The sequence below is a fragment of the Ranitomeya variabilis genome, chromosome 2 (assembly GCF_051348905.1).
Source record: "Ranitomeya variabilis isolate aRanVar5 chromosome 2, aRanVar5.hap1, whole genome shotgun sequence".
Classification (NCBI taxonomy): Eukaryota; Metazoa; Chordata; class Amphibia; order Anura; family Dendrobatidae; genus Ranitomeya; species Ranitomeya variabilis.
In genome coordinates, this window is record NC_135233.1 from 33,479,910 (window position 1) to 33,498,035 (window position 18,126).

General features: G+C 46.1%; 1 protein-coding gene across 1 annotated transcript in view; it reads right to left on the reverse strand.

Moving 5' to 3' along the window:
- RRP15 (ribosomal RNA processing 15 homolog) overlaps positions 1-11,458 on the reverse strand; it is a 28,468-nt gene extending 17,010 nt beyond the window's left edge. The window contains exons 1-4 of the mRNA XM_077282254.1: positions 11,349-11,458; positions 7,504-7,754; positions 5,053-5,150; positions 3,846-4,035 (exon numbers count right to left, since the gene is read on the reverse strand). Of these exons, the coding sequence (XP_077138369.1) occupies positions 3,846-4,035; positions 5,053-5,150; positions 7,504-7,754; positions 11,349-11,376 (567 nt within the window). The 5' untranslated portion in view covers positions 11,377-11,458. The remainder of the gene's footprint in view (positions 1-3,845; positions 4,036-5,052; positions 5,151-7,503; positions 7,755-11,348) is intronic.
- Between the last annotated feature and the right edge of the window lie 6,668 nt (positions 11,459-18,126).

The window sequence follows — 18,126 nt, forward strand, 5'->3', positions numbered from 1 at the left end:
ATGTACACAGTGACTGCACCAGCAGAATAGTGAGTACAGCTCTGTGGTATAATACAGGATGTAACTCAGGATCAGTAATGTAATGTATGTACACAGTTACTGCACCAGCAGAATAGTGAGTGCAGCTCTGGAGTATAATACAGGAGGTAACTCAGAATCAGTAATGTAATGTATGTACACAGTGACTGCACCAGCAGAATAGTGAGTACAGCTCTGGAGTATAATACAGGATGTAACTCAGGATCAGTAATGTAATGTATGTACACAGTGACTGCACCAGCAGAATAGTGAGTGCAGCTCTGGGGTATAATACAGGATGTAACTCTGGATCAGTAATGTAATGTATGTGCACAGTGACTGCACCAGCAGAATAGTGAGTGCAGCTCTGGGGTATAATACGGGATGTAACTCAGGATCAGTAATGTAATGTATGTACACAGTGACTGCACCAGCAGAATAGTGAGTGCAGCTCTGGGGTATAGTACAGGACGTAATTCAGGATCAGTAATGTAATGTATGTACACAGTGACTGCACCAGCAGAATAGTGAGTGCAGCTCTGGGGTATAATACAGGATGTAACTCAGGATCAGTAATGTAATGTATGTACACAGTGACTGCACCAGCAGAATAGTGAGTGCAGCTCTGGGGTATAATACAGGATGTAACTCAGGATCAGTAATGTAATGTATGTACACAGTGACTGCACCAGCAGAATAGTGAGTACAGCTCTGTGGTATAATACAGGATGTAACTCAGGATCAGTAATGTAATGTATGTACACAGTTACTGCACCAGCAGAATAGTGAGTGCAGCTCTGGAGTAGAATACAGGAGGTAACTCAGGATCAGTAATGTAATGTATGTGCAGTGACTGCACCAGCAGAATAGTGAGTGCAGCTCTGGGGTATAATACAGGATGTAACTCAGGATCAGTAATGAAATGTATGTTCACAGTGACTGCACCAGCAGAATAGTGAGTACAGCTCTGGAGTATAATACAGGATGTAACTCAGGATCAGTAATGTAATGTATGTTCACAGTGACTGCACCAGCAGAATAGTGAGTACAGCTCTGGAGTATAATACAGGATGTAACTCAGGATCAGTAACGTAATGTATGTGCACAGTGACTGCACCAGCAGAATAGTGAGTGCAGCTCTGGGGTATAATACAGAATGTAACTCAGGATCAGTAATGTAATGTATGTACACAGTGACTGCACCAGCAGAATAGTGAGTGCAGCTCTGAGGTATAATACAGGATGTAACTCAGGATCAGTAATGTAATGTATGTACACAGTGACTGCACCAGCAGAATAGTGAGTGCAGCTCTGGAGTATAATACAGGATGTAACTCAGGATCAGTAATGTAATGTATGTACACAGTGACTGCACCAGCAGAATAGTGAGTGCAGCTCTGGAGTATAATACAGGATGTAACTCAGGATCAGTAATGTAATGTATGTACACAGTGACTGCACCAGCAGAATAGTGAGTGCAGCTCTGGAGTATAATACAGGATGTAACTCAGGATCAGTAATGTAATGTATGTACACAGTGACTGCACCAGCAGAATAGTGAGTGCAGCTCTGGAGTATAATACAGGATGTAACTCAGGATCAGTAATGTAATGTATGTACACAGTGACTGCACCAGCAGAATAGTGAGTGCAGCTCTGGGGTATAATACAGAATGTAACTCAGGATCAGTAATGTAATGTATGTACACAGTGACTGCACCAGCAGAATAGTGAGTGCAGCTCTGGGGTATAATACAGGATGTAACTCAGGATCAGTAATGTAATGTATGTACACAGTGACTGCACCAGCAGAATAGTGAGTGCAGCTCTGGAGTATAATACAGGATGTAACTCAGGATCAGTAATGTAATGTATGTACACAGTGACTGCACCAGCAGAATAGTGAGTGCAGCTCTGGAGTATAATACAGGATGTAACTCAGGATCAGTACAGGATCAGTAATGTAATTTATGTACACAGTGACTGCACCAGCAGAATAGTGAGTGCAGCTCTGGGGTATAATACAGGAGGTAACTCAGGATCAGTAATGTAATGTATGTACACAGTGACTGCAGCAGCAGAATAGTGAGTGCAGCTCTGGAGTATAATACAGGAGGTAACTCAGGATCAGTAATGTAATGTATGTACACAGTGACTGCACCAGCAGAATAGTGAGTGCAGCTCTGGGGTATAATACAGGATGCAACTCAGGATCAGTAATGTAATGTATGTACACAGTGACTGCACCAGCAGAATAGTGAGTGCAGCTCTGGGGTATAATACAGGATGTAACTCAGGATCAGTAATGTAATGTATGTACACAGTGACTGCACCAGCAGAATAGTGAGTGCAGCTCTGGGGTATAATACAGGATGTAACTCAGGATCAGTAATGTAATGTATGTACACAGTGACTGCACCAGCAGAATAGTGAGTGCAGCTCTGGGGTATAATACAGGATGTAACTCAGGATCAGTAATGTAATGTATGTACACAGTGACTGCACCAGCAGAATAGTGAGTGCAGCTCTGGGGTATAATACAGGAGGTAACTCAGGATCAGTAATGTAATGTATGTACACAGTGACTGCACCAGCAGAATAGTGAGCGCAGCTCTGGGGTATAATACAGGATGTAACTCTGGATCAGTAATGTAATGTATGTACACAGTGACTGCACCAGCAGAATAGTGAGCGCAGCTCTGGGGTATAATACAGGATGTAACTCAGGATCAGTAATGTAATGTATGTACACAGTGACTGCACCAGCAGAATAGTGAGTGGAATAGTTAAAAAAACGGGACCCCCATTAAAAGCTAATAGCTTGTCAGTAGACGCGGCCAGTAGACGGATCTGTGGGACCCCTTCTGTATCAGGCATGTGTTTCTGAGTATCTACTCCTCAGTAATTTTCAGGGGACCACACAAACAGAAACCACATGACACAATGTTTCTGTGGTAGTTGGATCAAGCATGGCTTCCTGGCATCTGAAAAGCACTTAGATGAAGTAAAGCAAACCCCACAGAGGTGTAAGAGGGGCCGAGTGCAGCCCCCGAGTCTGCAGATCACACAGTGTACCCATCAGCGCGCCACCAGGGAACGGTCTGTAGATCAGGTCTTTGTACGGAGCATTGTCCCGGACTTGTGTAGGATCTGCAGCGGAGATCGGAGGGAGCAGAGCTGCCGCCATTATCAGAAGCGTTCGCGCACTGCCGAGGGGAATGTACGGAAACCCCCGGTGACTACTCGGCACTTGTCAGAAGGGCGATCACGGCACGTTCTGGTCAGTGCTGTAAGGTGAAGGAACGGGAGAGACGAGAAGGAGCCTTGTGCTGGCAGTGTCTACACGAGGAGGACAAGCTGGGCTTCGTCATAATTGGTGCTTAAAGGGGTATTACATAGATATCACCGATCAGTGTAGCGCTCATGTGAATGGGGCAGTCGGGAGAGACAGTCGTCTGTGGCTGAACGTGACCGGGGAGCTACCGATGGTGGTCGTTCTACCCCCACTGCTCCGCTGCGGTGCTCAGCCAGTCCCATAGACAATGAGTGGAGAGGAGATTGAGCGCTGCGCTAAGGCCTGCTGCCGGGACAACTGGGATCCTAGCGGCATCCACTGTCCTGCTTAAAGTGGTTGTTACAGGAGAGATCAATATCTGTATGGGATCGGTGGGAGTCCGACATCCGGAGCTAATAACAGCTGATTGGTGTCGGACCCCCACAGACCTCCTGCAGACAGGTCATCAATAGGGTGTGAGCAGACGAGCCCGTACTTCCCAGCGATGTGCACGGTCCGGAGCCGTGCTATGTATTTCACCAGGTGGTACGCACCTTCCTCAGACTCGGGCGCTCCGCTGTTTCGCCTTTGCTCTCCTTCCCTCTCAGGACATCAATAAAGTCTCTCTTGGTTACAGACATCATCAGTTTACTCTTCTTCCTCTCCGAAGGGCCGGCTTCTTTTACCTTCTCTTTCACGTTACTCTGATGGGTTTTTACAGCATTGAATAATTGTACGACACCTCTGCGGGGACAGAACAGGAAAATGGTCAATGGAAGAGGCCAGAAGAACCCTTTAATTAAATGTAATTGGAGCACAAGTTCAGGAAGCTGCAGTCCTCTGCAAAACGGGCCACCGAGCAGGGCTGCAAAACGGGCCACCGAGCAGGGCTGCAAAACGGGCCACCGAGCAGGGCTGCAAAACGGGCCACCGAGTAGGGCTGCAAAACGGGCCGCAAAATAGGGCCACCGAGTAGGGCTGCAAACCGGGCCGCGAAACAAGGCCACCGAGTAGGGCTGCAAAACGGGCCGCTGAGAGGGGCTGCGAAACGGGGCCGCCGAGAGGGGCAGCGAAACGGGGCAACCGAGTAAGGCTGCAAAACGGCCAGCCGAGAGGGGCTGCGAAACATGGCCACCAAGTAGGGCAGCAAACCAGGCCACTGAGTAGGGCAGCAAACCGCGCCGCCGAGTAGGCTGCAAACCGGACCGTCGAGTAGGGCTGCAAACCGGGCCGCTGCAACCGCCTAGAGTGGCTGTGAAGCGGGACACAAACCGCCAGTAGGGGCTGTGGAACGGCCGGCCGCGACCATCTGGAAGGGGCTGCAACACGGCCCATCGTGACCACTGGTAGAAGGGAACTCTATTGGGAGTCCAGGTTTGTCTACCGGGGGCCGTTTGGTGGTCTAGGCTGAATGAGGCTACTGGGGGAGCTGGCTGTGACTAGTAAGGAGCTGATGAGGACGGCTGAGCAGTAGTCACACACACATGAGAGCCTGCTGTGACTACTGGGGAACCTGCGGACTCTTACACCGGGCTCAGATATTTCTAGACACGACAGATACATAGAAATGTGCACATTTTATCTTTTCCTATTAGACCCTTTGTTCGGCGTCTTCTCCATAAATCTTTCGGCTCCTCTGCGGCGAATGTGGAAAAAAAAGAAAACTCTTATTGGATCCAGATTGCGCTTCATGTATAAACCTTCATTATTAGTTTGGGAGAAAAAAAGAAATGTGAAAAGGAAGTAAACCGCTGGCGTTACCGTGTGGCGATCCTCTGCAGACTGCGCTCGGCTTCCCGATCTTTCACCACGTCCGTCTTGACTCGGCACATCATCTCCCACTGACGCTTTTTATCAATCTGCGATACAAAAGTGAAGGTGAGGGAGAAGGAAGGGGGCAACGCAGGAGACGACTGAAGCGGCTGAAAATGAGGGGGCCGCGCTGCGATCTCTCCTCCCGTCCGTCACGAGGAACCACAAGGAGGCAAACGAAAAACATCAGGAGTCCGAATGAAAAAAAAAAAGGAAAATATTGAGAACTTTTCTGTACTAAGGAATATTTCAATTCCTAGTGCCTGTAACTTGCCATACTCTCTTTTTTTTTGACCAGGGAGATTTCTCTTGGGCATTCTGCCTGCACTATAGGTGCTGGAACTTCCCTTGTTTCCTATTACATATTTCTCCTGCCATTGACCAATCACTTTTCTGTCCTGAACTGATGGTGGTACGCCTCTATGCTATGAAGTTTGACAAATGGCATAAAACGATGGGAGGAAAAAGAATGTGATTCCACCATTATCATTTTGGTTTAGTTTTCACTGATTATTGTGCAAAAAAAAAAAAACGCCGACACGATTCTCCAGGTCAGATGTAAAACTTGCATAGTTTTATATATTTTAGTGACTTTTTTCTTTTTAGGTTGATGGAGCTGGGTGAAGCCTTTTTTTTGCATGTCAAGTGTTTTTTTTTAATGCTTTACAGCGTTTATTATAAGGGTTCAATAAAGTCTAATCTATCAACATAGAAAAGTTAAGAGATGCACAACACCTAATACATTTTTTATTATAACTCCTACATTTTTTTCTATTAGGAAAAGTTGAATGATTTAATCTGATATTACTATTATTAGTAATTTAATGTTTTAATAATAATTTATTTAAATAATAATAATAATTTTATAATAATTAAATTGATTAAATGTTTTATTTTAATTTGATTTCACTCACTTGTCTACCTCTGCCCCCTCTACCTGGGGGGCTATGGTATACAGTAAAAATATTGATCTCATAAGATCAGGAGCCACAGGCTGGGCTTCCTTGGAGTATCAAGATGGCAATCACAGGCCGGGAACAGGGATCAGAGTGACGCTAACTGACTGCACCAGGCAAATGCTGCAGCCAGTATTGACTGTGGCATTTAAAGGAGCCGTGCACAAGTACGACAAGCCCTTGTCAATCAACTGTTTTCATCAAGTATAATAAAAACACCACCTATAGTCGCCTCCGATACCATCCCAGCGGTGTCAGCAGTGACATAATGCTCCGCGAGCCTTGGGAGGCTCAATGCAGGCAGCACCTGAGTGGCGCCCCGGCAGCACCCGAGTGGCGCATAGATGTATTATAAGGGAAAACAGTGTTGGGGAAGAGGTTGTCTGAGTAGTGGGCTACCTCTATAAAAGTTAAAACAGAAATTGCTCCAATCAGTGATGTTAATAGCAAATACTGACTGTAAACCAGTGGTTGGGAGCGGGCTCAACTCCCGAGTCTGCTCCATACATCTTTACAGGATCTATCATTACATCCTATACTGGGAGAGGGTTAAAGGGGTCGTCCACAACTCAGACAACTCCTATAAGCCCCAAAATAACATCCCCTTATTATCACCTTCGGCACCGGCACCGTTCCAGTGTTGATGGCGCCAGGTCTCCGGAGACATTATGCCACGTGAGCCCAGGGGCCAATTAGCGGCCAATTCCTTCAGACAAACCTTGGACGTTCAGCGGAGGTATGAGAACTGCAGCCCATTAGTGACGGCCGATTGGCTGCAGTGGTCACGTGGCATCATATCCCGCGATCCTCAGGAGACCAGGTGCCGACATTGCTGGTACGAGAGGTTCATGTTACCAGAGAGACTATAGCATTTAAGAAGGGGGTTGCCCCAAGTAGAGGACAACCCCTTTAAGGGATTTCCCTGAGGGAATAACTATAAAGTCTTTATGTCCGCTTCTGTGAGGCGCCAAAAGAAAGGTTAAAAATCTGTTCACTATTTTAGTTATTTCTCCAGTTCTAGAAAAGCAAGTGACAAGCAACATGTCCAGACGAATGTTCCCGCCAGCACCATCCACCTTTCCCAGGTTTCTGAATGGTAAATCAGTCTGGTCACCCCCGGATATGAGAACGCGGGGTGTGACTGCACAATTAGGCACATTGCATGGTCCAGGACAGTGGGACGACCCTGGCAGACCGGATCTATGTATTACTTGGCCATTTCTAGGAGTCGCCATGTAATACCACATTTGGCCTGCAGTGGCCGCTGCTGTGGTTTCTCGCTCTGCGCCGATCAGATGATTTCCCTGCTGTAATACAGAAGCTGAAAAATAAGGAAAACTAAAAACTTCACCGAACTGATGAAAGAGGGGAACTCAGGGGCTTCTTGTCTACTGGTCTCACCTCCCCCCACAGGGGGCGGCCACATCTCCCGCTCGTTACTCACCTGCTCCTTTTTCTCCAGCCACTCCTGCTTCTCTTTTTCCTTCTCCTTTTTCAGCTTCTTGCTCTTCACCAGGATGGTGCTGGCCTTATCCGAGGGGACTTTCTTGCTGAGGATTTTGGCCATTGCGTCCGCCCAGCCTTTATTAGGGTCGTCGGACTCCGCCTGGTCATCGGTTTCATGGTCGGACGCATCGTGCTCCTCTCCTCCATCGGAAGGAAAACTGCCATCTCCAAAATCGGAGTCCTCGGAACCTGAAAGCACATTTAATAGTAATAGATAAAAGGAGATTTTAGGTGTAGAGAGATAAATGTACCACAGCAGAGGATGCTGGGAGCTTTGCTTCCGCCATAGAAGTGCTATAAGTCAGCAATGGAGCAACAGTGACCTCTGGTGGACGCTCGGAACCATGCAGCATCACGATGATACATTGTATCAATCTATTAGAACAGGGAAGAAGAGAAGTGTGCGGCCGCTACGTATGTATCACTGGTCAAACTGGAAAACTTTCTGGGCTGTGAGAAGAACCCGGCCTCAAAGTAGAGACAAGAACCAAGCAAATGCAGACCTCAGGTACGTCCCTACCTCGATGCGGAGGCTGATACCATAGCTTGACCGCAAAATGGCGCCCCTGCTCACCGACGGATGATACTGATAAATTAGTATAGCAATTACCAGGATTTACCAGGGTCACTTGGGCAGAAAACTATTTGCCTGCTGTTGGTGCCTCCAATAGGGGGCGCCCTCTAATCTGTACAATAGCCATTACTAGTTACATTATCTGGATCTTCCCTTTTAGATTATTATTTATTATTATCATAGCGCCATTTATTCCATGGTGCTTTAAATGTGAGGAGCGGTATATATAATAAAAACAAGTACAATAATCTTAACCCCTTTCTGACCTCGGACGGGATATTATGTCCGAGGTCAGAATCCCCGCTTTGATGCGGGCTCCGGCGGTTTTGAACAGCTGACATGTGCCCGCAATAGCGGCTGGCGAAATCACGATTCACCCGCCGCTATTAACTAGTTAAATGCCGGTTAAACACAGACAGCAGCATTTAACCGGCGCTTCCGGCCGTTCGGCCCGAAATGAGCGCATCGCCGACCCCCGTCACATGATCGGGGGTCAGCGATGCTTCTGCATAGTAACCACAGAGATCCTTGAGACCTCTATGGTTACTGATCACGGCTAGCTGTGAGCGCCACCCTGTGGTCAGCGCTCATAGCACACCTGCATTTCTGCTGCATAGCAGCGATCTGATGATCGCTGCTACGTAGCAGAGCCGATCGCGTTGTGCCAGCTTCTAGCCTCCCATGGAGGCTATTGAAGCATGGCAAAAGTTAAAAAAAAAATGTGAAAAAAATAAAAAATATATAAGAGTTTACATCACCCCCCTTTCGCCCCATTTAAAATAAATCAATAAAAAAAAATCAAACCTGCACACAATTAGTATCACCGAGTTCAGAATCGCTCGATCTATCAATAAAAAAAAGCATTAACCTGATCGCTAAACAGCGTAGTGATACAAAAATTCAAAACGCCAGAATTACGTTTTTTTTGGTCGCCGCGACATTGCATTAAAATGCAATAACGGGCGACCAAAGAACGTATCTGCACCGAAATGGAATCATTAAAAACGCCAGCTCGGCACGCAAAAAATAAGCCCTCACCCGACCCCAGATCATGAAAAATGGAGACGCTACGGGTATCGGGAAATGGCACAATTTTTTTTTTTTTATTAGCAAAGTTTGGAATTTTTTTTCACCACTTAGATAAAAAATAACCTAGACATGTTAGGTGTCTATGAACTCGTAATGACCTGGAGAATCATAATCGCCGGTCAGTTTTAGCATTTAGTGAACCTAGCAAAAAAGCCAAACAAAAAACAAGTGTGGGACTGCACTTTTTTTGCAATTTCACCGCACTTGGAATTTTTTTCCCGTTTTCTAGTACACGACATGCTAAAACCAATGATGTCGTCCAAAAGTACAACTTGTTTTGCAAAAAATAAGCCCTCACATGGCCATATTGACGGAAAAATAAAAAAGTTATGGCTCTGGGAAGGAGGGGAGCGAAAAACGAACACGGAAAAACAGAAAATCCCAAGGTCATTAAGGGGTTAAACAATACAAGTCACAGCTGGTACAGGAGAAGAGAGGACCCTGCCTGCGAGGGCTCACAATCTACAAGATTGAGTTTATTTTTCTAATTTCTATTTTACTTTATATATTTTTTTTTTTTTGGGGGGGGGGGGATTTTTTTAAAATTTTAAATAATATAATAAAAGTTAAATTGTAATAGGTATTTATTTTGGCTTTTTTTTACCCAGAAGATTTAGCCCACTTCAAAGTTGTTCTCTTTTTTTTTTTAAATGTATTGAAAAGATTGTGTGACGTTATTATTATTAAAAATACCAACAAAAAAAATTTTTTATTTGAGTTAAATTCAAACGATGAGCGCCGTTTGGATTTAGTTGAGCAGCGGAAAAAAAGAAATAAAAGACGGAAAAATGAAGCAAATATTGAACCTGCATCAACCTGGGTCTTTCGGTGATCACTAGAACAGGGGACCCTCATCCGCCCCTCTAGTAACAGGGACTAGTTGTATAGGGCAGACACTGAGCACATGTGTAACCCTTTCCATTCAGGATTATCAGGGTTTATTATTAGTGATCAGAGAACGTGCTGGGGTAAGGTGTTATCTCAGCATGCTCGGGTGCTAAGAGAATGGCTCGTATAATATGTTCAAGTCACCGCGGCTGCATGTCTCACATCTGTTAGACAACCGCAAACAGATAATTCCTGCATGTGTGGCGGCTGTCGATCAACTGCGGGGACTAAAACTTATTTTTTTCGAGCACGCTGAAGACACTCGGTTAGCACCCGAGCATGCTCAGATAACACCTTATCCCAGCACGTTCGCTCATCACTAATCTCGAGCCATGGCAGCTTGATGAACCCTCTGTATGAAGATCCATGTTGCGGAAGCCTAGATCGGTCCAACAGGGTCTCCCAGCAGTTTCCACATCCCCCATAAACTCAGATGAAGCTCTCCATGCCCTTGCTGCAGTCATCACCAGAAGATGTAATGGCCGCAGCTATCCTAGTGTGAACACAGCTGAAAAATAAGAGCAGAATGACTGCAGTCTCATCCACCGCAGGAGCTGCTGCTGCTCAGTAAGCTGTAAGCTATGGTGGGGGCGTGTTCTTCTCTCCTGTGACTGTTGCTGCCTGCTTATGATTGGTCAGCATCCTACAGGGAGAAGAAGGACACGCCCCCAATGAAAACGGTCTTAAGAAAAAAGTTAACTTATTAGGTGCCAAATAGTTAATCGCTGGCAAAAAAATAATAATATGGTATTCAGCTACTACATGGTGCATCCAGATACTTGGTGAAAGGTCCTCATTGATCTTACTGTTATTTAGGGTAAAGGCTGCACACATCTGTCTGACAAACAGGCAAGGTGAGCGGAAAATTGGGCTCAAAGGACTCTCCCCCACAGCCAGCGCCCGCTGCCTGCTTCTACCTTAAACCCCGGAGTTAGAAGGGGCCCTCACCTGCCTGTCCCCCTCCAGTCATGTGACCGCTGCAGACAATCACTACATGGGCATTTGGAGAGAGTGTGTGTGTATATATATATAAATAAATTAAAATCAACCAGATACTAGTTCACACTTCTATTAGGCTGTAAAAGAAGCCTCCTGATTGGTTGCTGCAGACAGATGCTCTACTGTCCCCTTTTCCCCCACATCACGTAATCCCGGCAGATATATACAGGCAGGGTTATGCTATACTACAGTACAGGATATATCGCTAAGCTATACGTGATCGCCGCACATACCGGCAGCTCCGCTCTGCTCCACTTCCATCGCTGCTCAGGGACACACACGTGTTAGGAGAACTGCTTCCGGTTACAGGGTGGGCAGTCCGGGATGACTTCCGGTGGCTGGGAGGCTCGCGTCGCCATGTCTGAGGCGGGCAGCCTGACTTCTTCCGCTCTATCGCCATCTGGTGGTGAGTAGATGCCAGTGTGTGCGCTCTGGGGTCGGGCGGGAGTCTGCTCGTTGCTACGGTCTCGCTTCTCTTTTGTTAGATTCTGTTATTATTGGATTTTTCAGGCCTTTCTTGCACTTCTGTCAGTGAACAGATTATCAGAAGCTGCAGAATGTATAACGTAAGTGATGGCGGTGTAATTCTGCTGCACAGCTGTGTGCATAGTGTAATACTGCCCTAATAACAGTGCCGGCTACTGTGCCCCATAATAGTGTAATACTGCCCTAATAACAGTGCCAGCTACTGTGCCCCATAATAGTGTAATACTGCCCTAATAACAGTGCCAGCTACTGTGCCCCGTAATAGTGTAATACTGCCCTAATAACAGTGCCGGCTACTGTGCCCCATAATAGTGTAATACTGCCCTAATAACAGTGCCAGCTACTGTGCCCCATAATAGTGTAATACTGCCCTAATAACAGTGCCAGCTACTGTGCCCCGTAATAGTGTAATACTGCCCCCATAACAGTGCCTCCTACTGTGCCCCGTAATAGTGTAATACTGCCCTAATAACAGTGCCGGCTACTGTGCCCCATAATGGTGTAATACTGCCCTAATAACAGTGCCTCCTACTGTGCCCCATAATAGTGTAATACTGCCCTAATAACAGTGCCAGCTACTGTGCCCCGTAATAGTGTAATACTGCCCTAATAACAGTGCCGGCTACTGTGCCCCATAATAGTGTAATACTGCCCTAATAACAGTGCCTCCTACTGTGCCCCGTAATAGTGTAATACTGCCCTAATAACAGTGCCTCCTACTGTGCCCCATAATAGTGTAATACTGCCCTAATAACAGTGCCTCCTACTGTGCCCCATAATAGTGTAATACTGCCCTAATAACAGTGCCGGCTACTGTGCCCCATAATAGTGTAATACTGCCCTAATAACAGTGCCAGCTACTGTGCCCCATAATAGTGTAATACTGCCCTAATAACAGTGCCAGCTACTGTGCCCCGTAATAGTGTAATACTGCCCCCATAACAGTGCCTCCTACTGTGCCCCGTAATAGTGTAATACTGCCCTAATAACAGTGCCGGCTACTGTGCCCCATAATGGTGTAATACTGCCCTAATAACAGTGCCTCCTACTGTGCCCCATAATAGTGTAATACTGCCCTAATAACAGTGCCAGCTACTGTGCCCCGTAATAGTGTAATACTGCCCCCATAACAGTGCCGGCTACTGTGCCCCATAATAGTGTAATACTGCCCTAATAACAGTGCCTCCTACTGTGCCCCGTAATAGTGTAATACTGCCCTAATAACAGTGCCAGCTACTGTGCCCCGTAATAGTGTAATACTGCCCCCATAACAGTGCCGGCTACTGTGCCCCATAATAGTGTAATACTGCCCTAATAACAGTGCCTCCTACTGTGCCCCATAATAGTGTAATACTGCCCTAATAACAGTGCCTCCTACTGTGCCCCATAATAGTGTAATACTGCCCTAATAACAGTGCCAGCTACTGTGCCCCGTAATAGTGTAATACTGCCCCCATAACAGTGCCGGCTACTGTGCCCCATAATAGTGTAATACTGCCCTAATAACAGTGCCTCCTACTGTGCCCCATAATAGTGTAATACTGCCCTAATAACAGTGCCTCCTACTGTGCCCCGTAATAGTGTAATACTGCCCTAATAACAGTGCCTCCTACTGTGCCCCATAATAGTGTAATACTGCCCTAATAACAGTGCCTCCTACTGTGCCCCATAATAGTGTAATACTGCCCTAATAACAGTGCCAGCTACTGTGCCCCATAATAGTGTAATACTGCCCTAATAACAGTGCCAGCTACTGTGCCCCGTAATAGTGTAATACTGCCCCCATAACAGTGCCTCCTACTGTGCCCCATAATAGTGTAATACTGCCCCCATAACAGTGCCTCCTACTGTGCCCCATAATAGTGTAATACTGCCCTAATAACAGTGCCTCCTACTGTGCCCCATAATAGTGTAATACTGCCCCCATAACAGTGCCAGCTACTGTGCCCCATAATAGTGTAATACTGCCTAATAACAGTGCCTCCTACTGTGCCCCATAATAGTGTAATACTGCCTAATAACAGTGCCAGCTACTGTGCCCCATAATAGTGTAATACTGCCCTAATAACAGTGCCTCCTACTGTGCCCCGTAATAGTGTAATACTGCCCTAATAACAGTGCCAGCTACTGTGCCCCATAATAGTGTAATACTGCCCTAATAACAGTGCCTCCTACTGTGCCCCATAATAGTGTAATACTGCCCTAATAACAGTGCCTCCTACTGTGCCCCATAATAGTGTAATACTGCCCTAATAACAGTGCCAGCTACTGTGCCCCATAATAGTGTAATACTGCCCTAATAACAGTGCCTCCTACTGTGCCCCATAATAGTGTAATACTGCCCTAATAACAGTGCCAGCTACTGTGCCCCGTAATAGTGTAATACTGCCCCCATAACAGTGCCTCCTACTGTGCCCCGTAATAGTGTAATACTGCCCTAATAACAGTGCCGGCTACTGTGCCCCATAATAGTGTAATACTGCCCTAATAACAGTGCCTCCTACTGTGCCCCATAATAGTGTAATACTGCCCTAATAACAGTGCCAGCTACTGTGCCCCGTAATAGTGTAATACTGCCCCAATAACAGTGCCAGCTACTGTGCCCCGTAATAGTGTAATAGTGCCCTAATAACAGTGCCGGCTACTGTGCCCCATAATAGTGTAATACTGCCCTAATAACAGTGCCTCCTACTGTGCCCCGTAATAGTGTAATACTGCCCTAATAACAGTGCCTCCTACTGTGCCCCATAATAGTGTAATACTGCCCTAATAACAGTGCCTCCTACTGTGCCCCATAATAGTGTAATACTGCCCTAATAACAGTGCCAGCTACTGTGCCCCATAATAGTGTAATACTGCCCTAATAACAGTGCCAGCTACTGTGCCCCGTAATAGTGTAATACTGCCCCCATAACAGTGCCTCCTACTGTGCCCCATAATAGTGTAATACTGCCCCCATAACAGTGCCTCCTACTGTGCCCCATAATAGTGTAATACTGCCCTAATAACAGTGCCTCCTACTGTGCCCCATAATAGTGTAATACTGCCCCCATAACAGTGCCAGCTACTGTGCCCCATAATAGTGTAATACTGCCTAATAACAGTGCCTCCTACTGTGCCCCATAATAGTGTAATACTGCCTAATAACAGTGCCAGCTACTGTGCCCCATAATAGTGTAATACTGCCCTAATAACAGTGCCTCCTACTGTGCCCCGTAATAGTGTAATACTGCCCTAATAACAGTGCCAGCTACTGTGCCCCATAATAGTGTAATACTGCCCTAATAACAGTGCCTCCTACTGTGCCCCATAATAGTGTAATACTGCCCTAATAACAGTGCCTCCTACTGTGCCCCATAATAGTGTAATACTGCCCTAATAACAGTGCCAGCTACTGTGCCCCATAATAGTGTAATACTGCCCCAATAACAGTGCCAGCTACTGTGCCCCATAATAGTGTAATACTGCCCTAATACCAGTGCCAGCTACTGTGCCCCATAATAGTGTAATACTGCCCTAATAACAGTGCCTCCTACTGTGCCCCATAATAGTGTAATACTGCCCTAATAACAGTGCCTCCTACTGTGCCCCATAATAGTGTAATACTGCCCTAATAACAGTGCCAGCTACTGTGCCCCATAATAGTGTAATACTGCCCCAATAACAGTGCCAGCTACTGTGCCCCATAATAGTGTAATACTGCCCTAATAACAGTGCCAGCTACTGTACCCCATAATAGTGTAATACTGCCTAATAACAGTGCCAGCTACTGTACCCCATAATAGTGTAATACTGCCCTAATAACAGTGCCAGCTACTGTGCCCCATAATAGTGTAATACTGCCCTAATAACAGTGCCAGCTACTGTGCCCCATAATAGTGTAATACTGCCCTAATAACTGCCAGCTACTGTGCCCCATAATAGTGTAATACTGCCCTAATAACAGTGCCTCCTACTGTGCCCCATAATAGTGTAATACTGCCCTAATAACAGTGCCTCCTACTGTGCCCCGTAATAGTGTAATACTGCCCTAATAACAGTGCCTCCTACTGTGCCCCATAATAGTGTAATACTGCCCTAATAACAGTGCCTCCTACTGTGCCCCATAATAGTGTAATACTGCCCTAATAACAGTGCCAGCTACTGTGCCCCATAATAGTGTAATACTGCCCTAATAACAGTGCCAGCTACTGTGCCCCGTAATAGTGTAATACTGCCCCCATAACAGTGCCTCCTACTGTGCCCCATAATAGTGTAATACTGCCCCCATAACAGTGCCTCCTACTGTGCCCCATAATAGTGTAATACTGCCCTAATAACAGTGCCTCCTACTGTGCCCCATAATAGTGTAATACTGCCCCCATAACAGTGCCAGCTACTGTGCCCCATAATAGTGTAATACTGCCTAATAACAGTGCCTCCTACTGTGCCCCATAATAGTGTAATACTGCCTAATAACAGTGCCAGCTACTGTGCCCCATAATAGTGTAATACTGCCCTAATAACAGTGCCTCCTACTGTGCCCCGTAATAGTGTAATACTGCCCTAATAACAGTGCCAGCTACTGTGCCTCATAATAGTGTAATACTGCCCTAATAACAGTGCCTCCTACTGTGCCCCATAATAGTGTAATACTGCCCTAATAACAGTGTCTCCTACTGTGCCCCATAATAGTGTAATACTGCCCTAATAACAGTGCCAGCTACTGTGCCCCATAATAGTGTAATACTGCCCCAATAACAGTGCCAGCTACTGTGCCCCATAATAGTGTAATACTGCCCTAATAACAGTGCCAGCTACTGTGCCCCATAATAGTGTAATACTGCCCTAATAACAGTGCCTCCTACTGTGCCCCATAATAGTGTAATACTGCCCTAATAACAGTGCCTCCTACTGTGCCCCATAATAGTGTAATACTGCCCTAATAACAGTGCCAGCTACTGTGCCCCATAATAGTGTAATACTGCCCCAATAACAGTGCCAGCTACTGTGCCCCATAATAGTGTAATACTGCCCTAATAACAGTGCCAGCTACTGTACCCCATAATAGTGTAATACTGCCTAATAACAGTGCCAGCTACTGTACCCCATAATAGTGTAATACTGCCCTAATAACAGTGCCAGCTACTGTGCCCCATAATAGTGTAATACTGCCCTAATAACAGTGCCAGCTACTGTGCCCCATAATAGTGTAATACTGCCCTAATAACTGCCAGCTACTGTGCCCCATAATAGTGTAATACTGCCCTAATAACAGTGCCTCCTACTGTGCCCCATAATAGTGTAATACTGCCCTAATAACAGTGCCAGCTACTGTGCCCCGTAATAGTGTAATACTGCCCTAATAACAGTGCCAGCTACTGTACCCCATAATAGTGTAATACTGCCCTAATAACAGTGCCAGCTACTGTGCCCCATAATAGTGTAATACTGCCCTAATAACAGTGCCAGCTACTGTGCCCCGTAATAGTGTAATACTGCCCTAATAACAGTGCCAGCTACTGTGCCCCATAATAGTGTAATACTGCCCTAATAACAGTGCCTCCTACTGTGCCCCATAATAGTGTAATACTGCCCTAATAACAGTGCCAGCTACTGTGCCCCATAATAGTGTAATACTGCCCCAATAACAGTGCCAGCTACTGTGCCCCATAATAGTGTAATACTGCCCTAATAACAGTGCCAGCTACCGTACCCCATAATAGTGTAATACTGCCTAATAACAGTGCCAGCTACTGTACCCCATAATAGTGTAATACTGCCCTAATAACAGTGCCAGCTACTGTGCCCCATAATAGTGTAATACTGCCCTAATAACAGTGCCAGCTACTGTGCCCCATAATAGTGTAATACTGCCCTAATAACTGCCAGCTACTGTGCCCCATAATAGTGTAATACTGCCCTAATAACAGTGCCTCCTACTGTGCCCCATAATAGTGTAATACTGCCCTAATAACAGTGCCAGCTACTGTGCCCCGTAATAATGTAATACTGCCCTAATAACAGTGCCAGCTACTGTACCCCATAATAGTGTAATACTGCCCTAATAACAGTGCCAGCTACTGTGCCCCATAATAGTGTAATACTGCCCTAATAACAGTGCCAGCTACTGTGCCCCGTAATAGTGTAATACTGCCCTAATAACAGTGCCAGCTACTGTGCCCCATAATAGTGTAATACTGCCCCCATAACAGTGCCTCCTACTGTGCCCCATAATAGTGTAATACTGCCCCCATAACAGTGCCTCCTACTGTGCCCCATAATAGTGTAATACTGCCCCCATAACAGTGCCTCCTACTGTGCCCCATAATAGTGTAATACTGCCCTAATAACAGTACCAGCTACTGTGCCCCATAATAGTGTAATACTGCCCCCATAACAGTGCCTCCTACTGTGCCCCATAATAGTGTAATACTGCCCCCATAACAGTGCCTCCTACTGTGCCCCATAATAGTGTAATACTGCCCTAATAACAGTGCCTCCTACTGTGCCCCATAATAGTGTAATACTGCCCTAATAACAGTG